The 15,378-nt window shown below is 40.8% G+C and overlaps 1 protein-coding gene across 1 annotated transcript in view; it reads right to left on the bottom strand.

Annotated features, from left to right (window-relative positions):
• Positions 1 to 15,378, bottom strand: part of LOC146796556 (cytochrome P450 3A21-like) — a 248,516-nt gene that overhangs the window by 138,201 nt on the left and 94,937 nt on the right. Inside the window, exon 4 of the mRNA XM_085629192.1 lies at positions 5,745 to 5,844. Coding sequence (XP_085485318.1) covers positions 5,745 to 5,844 — 100 coding nt within the window. The remainder of the gene's footprint in view (positions 1 to 5,744; positions 5,845 to 15,378) is intronic.

The following is a 15,378-nucleotide window of genomic DNA, read 5'->3' as shown; positions in this document are numbered from 1 at the left end:
CCACTAACATTGGTTCTAAATCTACTCCTTCCTAGCCCGATCCAATCTGAAATCATCGAGAAACAGCTGTGCAGGCCACAACTTATGCATTTCATGAAACATGGCTGGTATCAGACAACTGCTTGCTCAGGATATTGCATCAACCCTCTTAACAACTTGGAGCATCATTTGCTTGCAGGAAATCTTGAGAACTACATCAATTCCAATTGGTGGCTTGCAAGAAATGAGCTGTCTGGCTGTCAAGTCTAACAACTTTGTTAGAACATCTGGAGTTTTCTCTATATATGTGACAACTGCCATTAATTTAACTATTTCATTGATAGATTCACAGTATCCCCATTGTAAAGCAATATCTCTGGATCACTGCTATTTAGGTGGTAGAAATATGTAGATCCTTATAAATAATATTTATTTAAATCTGCTGAAGGCTGTCTGAAAAGAAAAAAATTAAGCATTCAGTGAATCAATTGAGGAAGTAATTTGTAACCATGCAAATCTTGAGAGCATTGTGACATTTTTGAAGAAGTGTAATCTTGGAGATAATATAGGTGTGAATCATACTCACACATAGTCAGCGCTCAAACATACTCTGTCGTAACTAATGCACTAAAAAGGGGTGGAGCAGTTTAATACTAAAGGGCCTTTTGTTTGATACATATGTATTTAGGTTGTGATTAATAATGTTACGTAACAGTTTATGTATTAACGTGATAGATTAATAATAACCTTAAATGTCATAATGTTAGATGTTTAATTAGGATGTATACAACTAATTTTTAACGTTAATATGTATGATTTGAATTAATTATGTGCAAATAAGTTTATTCTGAGACATTTATATTTCATAGCATTTGTTAATGCTTTAAGCAATTGCATTTATTTTTTATATAGAAAGATGGACACCTCTAGTGTAACTCTATGCACATGTTAACTTAGCAGAACTAGGCCTCAAGAAGAAATTTTAGTTGTTGCTCACATATGATTTGAAATTCACGTTTAACCTTCAAGCATGGAGTGTACGCTGCTGAGTTGTTTTTATTGCAGGTGTGGATAAGCCTCATTATTTAGAATAAAGGAGTTTTGGTTAATAGATAGCAAAGCGTAAGAAAGAAGAGTTGGCCAAGGAAATTGCGGCAACATGTGAGGAGAGAATATGTCATTGCGAAAGGAATGGTCAAGGATGAAAAGAGATAATGTGCTATATGACTGAGAAAAGGTACTGAAGTATCCAGTTGTACCAGAGCTATTGAAATTTCCCAAGGAGGAGCCACATGAGTCAACGGCAGTTGATATTATGTGCTGTGTTTTAGTGACAGAGAGCGTCCATCTTGGGTTTTCTTAGGAGTAGACGCACGCTATTGCTTGAGTGGCTTTAAGCTACTCGACCAATCGTCAGAGTGTTTCTACTGAAGACTCTGATGGCTGACACCTTTCTTTTTTTAAATTTGATCATGTCCTTACTCAAAAGCATTTTGTTTAGGGTTGCCCTCATTAAAGTACTGTAGGGAAAGTTAGGTTACTCATGCTGATTAAGAAGAATCATCTGATGCAATTTAACCTGCATTTTTCCTTTCTGAATGCCTGCGTCATTTTCTTAGAGTTAGTTTCTTTGCTTTGTACTGTATAGGGTACATCTCTTAAGGAGATTTGGACTTACTCTGATCTACTTTTATACAATTTTATTGAGAATGATCTACATTGACCTGTTTCTGAACTTATAATTAAATCTATCAAACTTAGATCAAAAAGTGGACTAATGTGTAGCCACATTGGTTGCACTTTACTGAAATGATTTCTTTCACAACTCACTTTATCAGAAAGATCTATTCTCCCTGTGAATAATTTGTATAGATGGACCTAGACTTTAACACAGGCAACTTTAACCTTGATCTGGATAAACTGATAGGTGCTTCTTTGCTCAGGTCCTCAAATTACTTGTTTTATCTTGAACAAAGGGCTGCTAATCTCTTATCATCTAATCTTGCAGAGTGTTTTTAAATCTTATAAATCTAATTCTGACACGCTTTTTTGCTTTGGTGGAGTATCAACTCTGGATTATATTTTCGCTTCTCAGCTACTTTACTCCTCCTGCACACTGTTTTCTATTTTACAGCGTAAAGAGAGTGATCATGAAATGAACTACTTCAGCCTTATTTCCACTCTTGCATCCAAGAAGAAATATGAGGGCTGCTACATTTCTTCCTGCTTCTTTCTTTGGAATGCAGTAACCACAGCCTGATGGTTAATGATGGCCACCAAACATTCTGCACTGATTGCTACATTATAAGAGTTTGAGCTAGAAGTGTGGGATTTTCTTTCTCCACCAACGCAGATGAAGGAATTTCTACCACCAAATGTGAGGACTGATAATGTACCCCCAAAGTGGGTGCACATGGTCAGTGCTCACATACCTAGTCAAACTGCTGTGTGCTTCCCAGCATGTACATACACTATACTCACCTTTGTGCAGACGTACGCCACCTCATTCTCTACAGTATTTCCCCAAGGGAACTCTGCCACACAATGTCGCTCTAGACCAGGAAGTTGAACCACCACTCTCTTTTGGCAGAGCCAGGACAGTCCCTGTCAGTGGGATTTCCACATATGATGGGCACATTCTCTAGTGGCTGCTGAATGACATGTGATGTTGGAATTTAGGAGTACTTTTTCGGTTTACAAATTCTTTAACGCGCAACATAAACTCACACCTCCAGGCCTGAAAATGGAATGGTCCAATCAGAAATCTACCATCTATCCTTTTATTTTTAATGAGGAGAGTACCGTCACTTCTATTTTTGCAAATATGAATTACAGGAAGGCATCCATGGTGCCTCATTTAATGTAGCTGTGTTGTCATTGGAGTAATGGAAATTATCTAAAGGCAGTATTAAATTTCTACTCTAACAGACAGTGGTACGTACTCACTTGTTTGCACAGGTGTAGAATATGGGGCTTATTTCCTGCAATGCAGCCCCAGTTTAAACAGGGTGCCAAAGACAGGCCAGATGCTTGAAGAATGAGGGTTAGATCTCATATTTCCCAATCAAGCAAAACTTCCAAGCAGGAAGACATAATGCAGGACTCGAGGGGACCGCAATTCAGCCTACGATCTATGCATTTCTGTGTGGTATGGAAGTCACAGAGGCACCACCTCACCACACTCTCCAGGGGGACCTATCATTTTATGTTATGCCTCTCAGTCCCAGTGCCACTTTCCTTCAAGGCACCTTTCCAGGTGTCATGTAATATGTTAGGAATAACACATAAATCTCAGGACAATCTCTCTTTGGAAAATTATAAAAATATGTCACCATTACCTTTAATTACCAGTACAATTGTTTCAATCCAAGGCGATGGATCTTAGCCACTGTATTTTTACCAGTAGGGTTCCTTCATAGACATGGGTAAATAATCAAATGCACATACACATTTTTAGTCAATAATGAGAGTTGTGAGTAGTTTTAAAGAGATTTATTTTCCAATCAAAATTTAAGATTCTCAGCCTCTTCATTCATTAGTCGGGTATAAATCAGGTTACAGAAGTGATCATTGAAAAATAAAATTAGTACAGAGCATATCATAAATTTGCATACAGCGCGTTCCATAAAGTAAAGAATCCCTATTTTAAGAAAATGAGGCACAAATGAACTCAGTCAGAAATCATGAGGAGTTCAAGAATAGAAGCAAGAGTGAGATTAGCACAAAGCTAAATCAATAATTAATAATTGCAGGATCTCTCATAAGCAGGAATAAAGCATAGAGCAAATAAGCCTTGACAAAGTCAGTTAGTCAAAGCATAAAGCATGGGGATTTTGATAAAAGTCAGAATGGATCAAAGCCTACATCTAATCTGCCTTTGTCTGCATCCGTTCTGCTCTCCATCAAAGTCTGCCCTTTCCTTCCCTGCATCTGCAAATCACATTTGCTCTGCCCCCTTCAGCTCAAAGTCTGAAAGCCTGCAGCCTCCCATCTCTAAAATTGTCTAAGTCTGCCTCTTGCAAAGGTCTTTGCAAGGTTTCTGCAAGAGTTCTGAAACTCCTAAACTAGGAATGCGTTTATATCATAAATAATGTTACAGGATTTTTGGTCTGCCTCCAACTGGAATCCAACTTTCTCCAAAAGGACACCTCCAACCCTCTGCTGTCTGCACACGTCATTTATCAGGCAGGCGAAAAGTCTTCCCAAGACACATTCTGACTTCATCTTTTAAAGAAACCTTTTATTTTTAACTAAACACATAACCATAGCTGCAAAAGAAATATGGGCCACATGCATCAACCTTTTTGCCAATCGGCCCGTTTTCGACTGGAAAAAGGCCTTTTCTGATGCATGAAACCATTTCCATACGCAAATTAGGTAATCTCAATTTTTTGCGATTACCTAAATTGCGAATGCATTTAGGGAATGGCCATTTGCGATTCCTTAAAGGCCATGCAGCAAGGTTTTCCTAAAGGTTCAGTGTGCATTGAGGAAACGCTAATTACCATCAACTTCAAGTTGATGGTACTTTGTGCATTCTTTGAAAAATGCACAAAAGTGCATTTTTTTCAAAGTGACATGTGGCGCACACACATGCCCTTAGGGCATGTGTGTGTGCCACATGTGGACACTTACCTTTTTTATGGGTGCATCAGGGGGGCCTTAGGCCCCCTGGCACCCTTGGAAATTGCATTTGCAATTTATGATTACTAATTTGGTAATCGCAATTTGCGAATGCATTCCCATTAATTCCTATGAGCCTGTCGGCCCATAGGAATGAATAGAGTCACATTAGCTAATAGTGATTCGCAATTACCGAATTGCTATCAGCTAATGTTTAGGAATCACAAAAGTTACTGCGATACCTACATGCATAAGGATTTGCAATTCCATAAAAATCGCTATTTGGTAATCGCAAATCCTACTTTTGATGCATGTGGCATTATGTTATTTAAGCAAGAGACATTAAACATAGTATGGGAATGCACTTTTAAAATATGTGTGTTTTTTATTCTCTTTTTAGAAGAATTAAGGCTCTGAGTTATCCCTTTAACACAGAGAGAGAACAAATTCCTTTGCTTATTTCGAAGGCCAACTGGAACTTACAGAGCAACAGCTAAATCATGGGCTGTTTCTGTGTTTCTACATTATAAAATGCTGTGTTAATTTTAATACAATTTATATTCTACTAATGCACATTTAACATTTTTACAAATTAAAATCACATTCTATAATGAGAACAAAATCTAAACTAGCCATATTAAAATCAAGCTATGAATTAATTGTGTAAAATTTTACATGGATTGCTAAGTGTAAAGCGTCTAACTAAAGCCTGTGAATATCAAAGCCTCATGTTTTCACTTTGCAGCACCAAATGTCTATGCGTCACTTTTTAAATGCAGTTTCATTTCTGAAGCCCAAGGCAGGTTTGCCATTAGTAATGCTCAATTCTATAGGAAATGTTTACACTCTTTCATTAGTGACAGTGTAATGCACTGCATACCACTCTAGCAACTGCAAAAAATACATTCCTTACTACTGTCAAGATTTGGCACATTAAAAGCACCTCAAAGACGTTGGGTTTGCAAGTCACCCTACACCTTTCACCCACTCTCACACAGCAAAGATATGTGAAACAAGAAGTCTAAAACAAAGATCATGACTGCAAACACAAGGATAAGCAGTCCCGTCCTTTGATCCTGTGCTTGGTATTAATTCAATAACCAGGTCACTTCTGTTAGATCTGCACCTTTTTAGAAACGTACCCGCCTGTTTGTGAAGTGGGTGTAGAACTCTTTCACAAGGATGCTCTTTATTATAACGGGGTCCATGATAGCTAGTAGCGGGGTCCGCCCATCAAATATCCTGTAGAACAAAAAGAACCATGTCTGTAAACTCTGAAGCCAGCAGCATAGCAGAACAGACTTTTGTGATACAGTGACACAGTCATGGGTTACAACCTGGCCACAGATTCTTAAAACTATCTCAGCAGTCTATGTGCTCTCTGCCCCCCAGTGTCCCAGTAGAAACTACTGAAGGGGGTCAATAGGGAATTTTTACGTCAGAGGCAAACTCAAAGCGGTATTTACAATAATAGCAGACAATCCAGCAAGGAGTAGTCCTTGCTTATGCAGGCTTAAATGCTAAACGTAAAGTTCTGTAATCAGAGCAAACAATGCTGAGAGTGAGTGTTAAGTAGGGGATAAAGAAGACTGAGAAGGGCCTTCTGAAAGAAACAAGAATGAGGTAGAAAGATGGAGAGGGAATATAAATGAATTTATCACTGATGCAATTGCCAGTTTAAATATGGTCAAGTATATGTAATTATAGATATCTTACCATACCATACCATATTCCAGAATTTGGCCTATTCTTCTGTGATCACAATTTTGAAATGTTAGGGACCTGTGGTACAAGGATCAATTTGCATATGATCACATGAATAATCAGGTGGGGAAGCTGGGATGAACCCTCCCCCCAAGTTGACTCTACGTACAGTCAGAATTTGGGGGAGATTCAAAAACTGAAAATCTAACCAGTCCTAGGTCCATACTAACAGCCTGGGTAGAGGTCTACATATATCTTGATCCACAATGCCCTGAAGTGAATTTAAGGTGAACTACAATATTCATAAAATTGTGTTTGATCTTTTCTTGCAGTTGTCTCCCTCAAACGTACCCAGCCGAAATTTCAAATTTGAACTCACCAGATCCTTATTTTGCTTTGAGCAGGTTACTGAGAGAAGGTCAGCAAGCCTATTTACTCGTTAATTCACTATTTAGTTTCATTCTGGCAGCATTCTGTGTTCAATATGAGATTAATTTTCCTCCTCAGATGCTATTCAGTATCTGATACCATCTCTGATAGTCCTCTGCTATTTCCATTACTTCCTGATGCATAGTACTCATAGTACTCCTTAGGTTTACTTACTGTTTTGTAGAGAACTTTTCTAGTACTGGCAGTATTCATCAGACGCAAAGGAAGCACTCTACTATGTTTCATTTTATCCTTCCCCAGTTGTCAGAGAGCTACAATAATAAGGTTAACATTTAGTTGCCTTGTTTCACACTTGGTGGCTACACTGAACAGAAGAGTAGGCCCTTGTTGATTTCTACAAATTTATAACTATCATATCCCAATAAAGATGTCACTATTTCACATTCACTGAAATGTACCTGATAGAATGAGAATTTGACTCTATCCAAGTCTCAGTATGATGTAGTATCACTGACCACTGGATTCTAGCAATCTTTTTTTTAGTGGGTTTGGTTTTTTATTTTAACACTGCTGCAAGTCTCCTTTTTTACTTTGTAAGTGGGACAAATTCCCCAATTACAAAAAGCCTTAACATCAGTCAATCCAGTTCAGAGGCTTCAGGTGGCACCTAGTTGCCCTCCTATGGCCTATTGTGCCCATTGTGATAATTTATTATGGCCCAAGCCCTATTCCATCAAAGTGGATAACATTATAGTTTGAGTTTATTACAATAACCTCAGAGTTTAAATTTGCTTTTATCTATGCTCCCAGCCACCAGCGGGGTGGCCTATGAGACTTTCAGCTGCACACCTGCTTAGTATGAAGGTGTATGTTTTAATACTAGGATCAGTGACCACGTTTCTTGGAATCCAATGATCGAATTGTCATTGACAACTTTTTTGGCAATCCAGATCTTACATTCAACTTGATACACTGGTGATATTTCAAGATCTGACTGTTAGGATGTTCTGTGCATTTGCAGATTGACTTACGCAGCCAGTATGTTAAAATTAATATGTCAGTCTGCGTCTCCTTCCTCTTATGGGATTGCAATGTTCAAACAGCTCGCCAAGGGCATGTGGTCACAATGCCTCAAACATCAACCATTTCAATGGGAACATATAATATCCTTTGTATGTTGTTTCCATCCGTTTGAGATCGGATGCCCTTCATTTGGGCATTTTTTGCATTGATGTGTGGTAGGGATTGACATTCATTCTTTCACTAGAGGTCTGTGAGCAATCTGGATTTCCAATTATCAGCTGAACTGATAGACTCACTCTGCCCACACTTATTATATGGGATTCTCTAAGGGAGTGGCAAAATCATAAGTCTCTAATATAATGCGAGCATTAATAATCACATTTAAATACTTACTCACAGAGTGCACGTTGTATTTTTAGTCTTGGGACCACAACTAAATGTACCAGGGTGTTTTCTCTATTACAATCCTTTGGTTTATGGTTTATCTTCAATACTTACTACATTAAGGGCCATATGTAGGTAATTTCTATTTACCGATTCCTAAATACCGAATTTTACCGATTCAGTATTTAAGAATCGGTAAATAGAATGTAGGTAAAAAATTGGTAAATTTTACCTATTCGGTAATATTCGTTATTACCGATTCGGTATTTACAGAATCGGTAATAAGGAATGCCTTCCCATTCATTCCTATGGGCCTGGAGGCCCATAGGAATGAATGGGAAGCCATTCACTATTACCGATTCGGTAAATACCGAATCGGTAATAGGGGGAGCATATTCAAGGGTGGCAGGGTGTCACATTGACACCCTGTTGCACCCCTGAATCGTGCATGTGTGCACATGCGGCGCACACACATGCCCTAAGGGCATGAATGTCTGCCACATGGCACTTTTGAAAAAGCACAAAATTGCTTTTGAAAAGGTACTCGGTATTTACCATCAACTTGTAGTTGGTGGTAAATAACGAATCCTTAAACCAAATATGCACTCACTTGAGTGCTCCCTACATAGGATTTAAGGATTCGGTAATTTGCCGATTCGGTATTTTACCGATTTCTTAAAATACCGAATCGGTAAATTACCGAATCCTTCAATCCAGCCTCCTACATCTCAAAGGGCTAAATACCGGTCGGTAACGGGAAATATACCGATTTTCGGCCGTTACCGACTGGTATTAGCCCACCTACATATGGCCCTAAATCCCTTATTTGCTGAATAAGAACCTTACAAAAGTTGAACCATAATTTTTAGTATGCTCTGTAGGATTACCTGAAAAAGCGTCAATAACTGATGTTGACTTATTATGCAATTTGATTGGTTTGAATTGGGTGGGGGGTAACCAACCTTTAAAGATCAGTACATTCCAACTTACGTTCCCCTCGAATATTGGACCCGGGTGCATAAGATACATGTCCCGAATTATAAATCCATCAAATGCATTGTCAGCAGCTGAATGTTCTAAGTTGATGAAAATGTTGACCATCTTCCTCAAAGATGGTCTTTAAGCAAGTACAGACATTTTCTTTGGCCTAGTAAAGGCCATCAATCATAATCAAAGTTTTTTCAACATCCTCAGCAGAGAAAAGATTGCCCTTAGATTAACAATGTAGGAGAATTAAACAGTGATGTGATCAAATAAAATACTTAACACAAGAATAAAGGAAGGCTTTTGAAATTCAAACAGGTCACAGGAGTGAAAAGCAGTAGTTCACCATAGATTGATGGGTAAGTAAGAAAAGAACATCTTGTGGGGGCGTGGCTGATATAACCGCAAGAAACATGGTCACCAGAGTTTAGAGCTCCTGGAGCCACTAATTGAATTCTTGATGTTGTCCCCTCCTCTTTGAATGTAGAAAAGGGCTGCAGTGGTGCCGAAATCATTGGGAGTGGACTGATAGACCTTTTAGCAGTCTACGGGCCAGAAGTACGATTAATCTTTTATGTGTTCGCAAACGGGAGATCGGCCCATTTGCGACCGCAAAAAAGGGTTCTGACATGTACAAGCGCTATTGTGTGAGTCACTGACTCCCAAAATAACATTTGCGACTCTCGCTATTAGGAAGGGGAGTCCTTTCCTAATTGCGAGTCTCTATGCCAAGTACTATTGTTTTGCAACCGCATTTGTGGCTGCAAAACACTCGCAGTTTACTACCTTCTTCAAGTAGGTGGTAAACCACTCGTAAATGGGAAGGGGTCCCCATGGGACCCCTTCCCCTTTGTGAGTGTGTGCGAAAATATTTTTTAAGAGCAGCAGTGGTCCCAGGGACTACTGCCTGCCCTTAAAAAATGAAACTGAAAAGTTTCATTGTTCTTTTTTAAATTCATCCCGTTTTCCTTTAAGGAAAACAGGCTGCATTTGTTTTTTTTAAACTGCTTTATTTAAAAAGCAGTCACAAACATGGTGGTCTGCTGAGCCCATCCCTGGGAGTGCTAGCCATTCCCAATGGGGTCTCAAATTGCGCTTGCCTCATGAATATTGATGAGGCATGCAATTTGCAACCCCATTGGGAATTGCAAACAGTGTCTGAGATACTGTTGTACATCCACTTTAGCGAGTCGCAAATTATGAGTCGCAATTCGGCGCAATTTGCAACTCGCTAAAGTGAATGGTGGTACATTTGGCCCATAAGTCTAACTTTATTGGTGCACTGACACTCTTCACAATGGACTGCCGCAGCTGCCATTTTAGGCCTTGTCGCACTCCCTGCAGTGTTGGTGCGGAGGCTGTACAATCTTATGCTTTAAGGAGACATTCCTATTGAGAACTTACTGAGAGCAATACACTTCACTCTCAGTCACCAGGAAGTCCTCACAATGCTACTATAAGATGTACTTGTGAGCAATATGAAACCACTCCTCTCTCCCAACTAATTGGTTTTCTATTGCAGTCAATCAGACTGAGGTATTTTTCCTTTTAATGTGTTGCAGACGATATGTCAGAAAGGGTAACAGATAAAAGGGAAGGGACTGTAGATTGGGAGATGTGGAGGGACCGGGTAGTCAGAGGAGAACAGAGGGTAAGAGGAGACAAAAGTTAGACCTACCCCCAGCATGTTTTCATCCTGGTGAACGTCCATGAGCTGGGAGTGGTACAGGTAGAGTCAACAGCGCAGCTCTTGGCAAAAGTCCTACATTGGCTGACAGATGAGCCAGGAAGGATTGTGTACTCAGTAGCCATATCATAATGGCAAGGACAGTGGACCCAAGTCAATAGGTGGAGATTGCATTGTGGCCAACTTTGATGACCACAGATTGGCTGGGGACCTACTTGGAATGCTTCCCAATACCTCTTCAATTGACTCGCAGATTTTCGCTTTGCTTTTAGCTTTTTTTTAAAGACCATCCTTGAGATTGGGTGGGGTCAATTCATTTCCTCTCAATTCTTGCCCATAATCATTTTGAGCCCGTCAGATTTGCAGTAAGGACAAATAATTGGTTTGCCCCATTGGAGGGTCTGTAGTTATGTAACTGACTAGGCATTGAACACGTGGGTATCCAATAAATTAATCAACCTGCATTTGGGAGTCAATGGTAACAAAGATGATGGAGGAAGGTATACCTAGGTTGAAACTTATTATATGGAATGTTGCAGGCTTATGGCAGAAGTTGGGGAACCCTGATTGGATAAACCTAGTGAGGAACCATGACATTTTATGTTTTCAGGAGACATGGGAAATAGGTCCTATTTTTGTAGATGGTTATTGTTCTTTTCAAAGCCCAGCAATGCCTTCCAAGGCGGAGAGAGCGAGAGGAAATATTATAACTCTGATAAACAACTCAGCTCAGGATGGCCCCATAAACACAACAAATTTAAAATGCCTGAGGTGGACAAATGCATTACTACAAGAGTTGAATCTTACAAAAAAGAATCAAGCACTGACCAACCACAATTAAAAAAACATTGTTTCATGAGCCTCTGGACAGACTTCACATCCAACTTGACATCACTAATGACAAATAGCCACAGGAGGAAAACGGGGAATGAAAACAAAGTCACTTCACACAACCTGAAAACACTAAAACATGAACTTGCGAAAGGCTGTTAATAAAACTACAGACACAGACCAACAAGGATGGGAAAAGGTAAGCCAGCTGAGAAAGGAGTACAAAAAACTTCTCTGGGAAGAGAAAAAGACATTGTGTGAGGCAAATTGCACTAACTAGTACTCTATGCAAGGCAAACCAACTCAGGCACTTTCTGGGACCAAATAAAACAACCTGAATAGGCCAACTAAAATCTTGTATAGCTCCAATGTGCAAGAGGTCAACTAGGCAGACATCCTGGTAAAAAGATTTGAAGGGAAAATCCTGTCGGAATCATCTCAAACGCAGTCATTGGAACACCAATTAAATAATGATAACAAGATAGGTAAGATGGCCACAGCAGTAGTAGACAACCAAAAAGAAAAGACTCGGATCAAAAATTCTCAATTGAAGACACAATTGACACAATAAAGACAGGAAGTAGCAACGGGGCACCCCCAACCAATATTCCAAAGAGAAATACAACTTTGGGGGCCAAAAGTTCAATGCTATTTAACAAAATAGAATTACTGGGAAGTGTCCCACTAAGCTGGCATGGTTCCATATTAAATCCAATTTACAAGGGGGGTGACCAAACAAACCCAGCAAACTACTGACTCATCACACTACTCGACGTTGAAGCAAAATATTACGCATCCATTATTCTGACCTAACCGAGTGATCGGAGAAGCAGAACCTGATCCCAGTCAATCAAACTGGATTCAAGAAAGGAAGCGGAACTACCATGAATATACTAGCAGTATCTCAGATTGCCGATAAATGTAAAAGGGAAAGGAAAAGATTACACCTCCACTTTTAAAGGCAGCCTTTGATTGCATGGACCGACACATGCTGTAGGAAAAAACAAAAAGACAGAAATATCCGAAACAACATATTATGAGGAATAATTCAACTAAATACCAACACTTGGGTAAGACTCAAAGTAGGTGATGGCACAAGGGTCTTGAGGAAGATCCTAAAAATGGGGGCTTGAAACAGGGATACGTGCTTGGCCCCCACCTATTTAATCTGTTCATGTGTGACGTAGCCCAAAGGTTGGACCAAACTAACACTCACCCCCCACGACTAGGGTCCTTACCACTGCCGCATCTCTCTTACGCTGACAATGTTGTACTAATGAGCCTCACGAAGGTAGGCCTCCAGAGGGTGCTGATAGAAACGCAGAAATATCTAAACAAATAAATTGGAAGTCAACACAAACAAGTCAAAAAACATGTTGATACAAAATAGATCGAGCAACAAACTCAAGATCTGGTTGAACGGCAAGATGCTGGAGGAAGTTTCAAACTACAAATATTTAGGAGTCGGCCAATGTGGGTGCTGTTGTAAATTGCTCGGCGGAAACTCCTGCCATGCTCCGCGAGTGAAGGTGAGGCGGTCTGGGAGGCTGATGGCGTTTCTCTCTCAACAGTTTAGAGAGGAGGAGAGGCTCACGTCTTTCCCCAAAGCACGGAAGGTGGCGTGCGGTTGATTCGCGGACGTTGAGACTTTGTTGCCATACCTGGAAATCAGTCCCTGGGAGAGGGGCTCCTCAAACATTTCTTCAATCCCGGCTGGAAAAGAATAAAAAAAAGAGCTGAGGTGATTCCTCTCCTTTTTTGTGCCGGGTTTTCTTGTCTACCAGGAGCTGATGGCTGGCGGCTGATGGACGACCGGTGCTATATTATTGCAGCTCATTATCTTGTGGCCTGGGAGAGGGCTTTGACGATGCCTTGCTGCTTGGGTTTTTTTTTCTGGAGCAGAGAACTTCCACGCTAGTCTGAATGCGGCTCAAGGAAGTGGTTGGCAGCTTGAATTTCTTTTCCCCGGAGTTTCCAAGGCGGATGGTGGTTTTGATCCTAGAGGTGTCACTGTGAACTCTGCAGCCATAACGTCAGGAGGCTGAGGCAAATGCTATTTCTGACCAATGAGAAGCTGCCCCTTTCATCACTGTTGTGCCTCTCCCGCTCTTACTTCGCAGCTCCTCTCATAAGGCAATTTCCTTACCTTAGACAGGTTCTGAGGCATTTCCAGGCTCTCCAGGCCCTCTTCAGGTATGTGAGCTGATTGCTTTTCTTCATCGCCAGGGCCCTTGGTCTTCCTGTTTTTCTTCTTGCTGGCCGGGGGGGTGGGCGCTGAGGCAGCCCATATAGGTTTGGGAACAGCTTGCGTCCCTCTTCTTAGGCGCTTAATCTGTTCGCACTTACTGCTCTTTAAAAGCCATGAAAATACTCTCCCGGGACAGTACTGTCAAAACCCGACTAGTAGCCAATATTACACAGGTGGCTATGAATCGCAATAGGATCTCTTCTGTTACAGAGATGGAGAAGGAGATGGATTCCGGGTTATCAAACGGGAGATCTGAGGCTATTTCTCCTAGAGAGGTTCTGCCCTCTGGAAAATCTAGAGAGCAAGAGGCTCACAAGCTGGCCGCACATTGGAATTTTACATCCGCCAAAGGTTCCCTTGACTCTACAGATCACACTCCATGTGCTGCAAGCCAGATCTCCCCCCCCCCCGGGGGTAGAAGCTAGTGCCTTACTACCAGATGTAACACCTTCAACAAAACCGCCCTCGGAAGCAATGCAACACGGGACTTACCCATTATTTGCTGGTATTGGTATGAGCGTTCACCCAAGTGTAGCTAACCCTTCAACATCGAAGCAAGGCCTTACTTCAGACATCCATGACAATCGAGAGGCAGGTGTCTCAGGGGAGGATTCAGCAACTAGACTCCCTGGTGCATCTTTATTCACTACTGCCCTTGAAGCTCCAGGCGAAATCTCATCTGTGGTGGTTTCCCCTAGCCCAGGGACGGATCAATATAAATTGCTGGAATCCCCAGGAGCATTTGAGGCTATGTCTCATGCTCTATTACACCAGATCTTGACAGAATTGCAAAGTATGAAACTTTCTCAGGTGGAAGCACAAAAGAAAATGGAATCGCAGTTAGGTTCCATACACTCCTAAATCCTGCAACTTTCTTCACGTATTACCGACACAGAACAACGGGTGTCAGACCTCGAAGACAAGATATCTCTACACACAAGTCAGATCTCAAAATTGCAGTCTGAACTCATCAGTCTCCAAATCAAAGTCGACGATGCAGAAAACCATTCACGAAGATGTAATCTTCGTATTATAGGAGTCCCTGAGGGTAGCGAGAATGGATGTTCTGTGGTGGAAGTTGTTTCTGATCTTATTTCTAAATATGTCTGTCCTGAAATGGCAACACTGCGAACTGATCTCACCATCACCAGAGCTCATCAGGTTCCAGCAGTGCAGTACCCAAATGCTAAATACCCAAGAACTATTATTGCTAATTTTGGTGACTTTATAATTGAGGACAAGATTTTGGTATGAGCCATTCAAGACAAAGGATTCCAGACTTCTGATCATTTTTCATTTAAAATCTTTTCAGATATGTCCGCCTTTGTGGCACGGAGAAGAAAGGAGTTTAGAGGCATGATTAATTCGTTTCAGCAGCCTGGGGCCCCGGCGGGTATAATCCAGCAATCCAAATTGAAAGTGTTTTACAAAGGGCGGGTCAAGATTTTCCACTCTGTGGAATCAGCTCAGGAGTTCTTACAGTCCCTACAGCATGCAGGAGATGGGAATAAGGGCTAGTGCTTTC

Source organism: Triturus cristatus, chromosome 10 (assembly GCF_964204655.1).
Source record: "Triturus cristatus chromosome 10, aTriCri1.1, whole genome shotgun sequence".
Classification (NCBI taxonomy): domain Eukaryota; kingdom Metazoa; phylum Chordata; class Amphibia; order Caudata; family Salamandridae; genus Triturus; species Triturus cristatus.
Note: the sequence above shows the minus strand (reverse complement) of the source record. Positions and strands in the feature narration are given on the sequence as shown.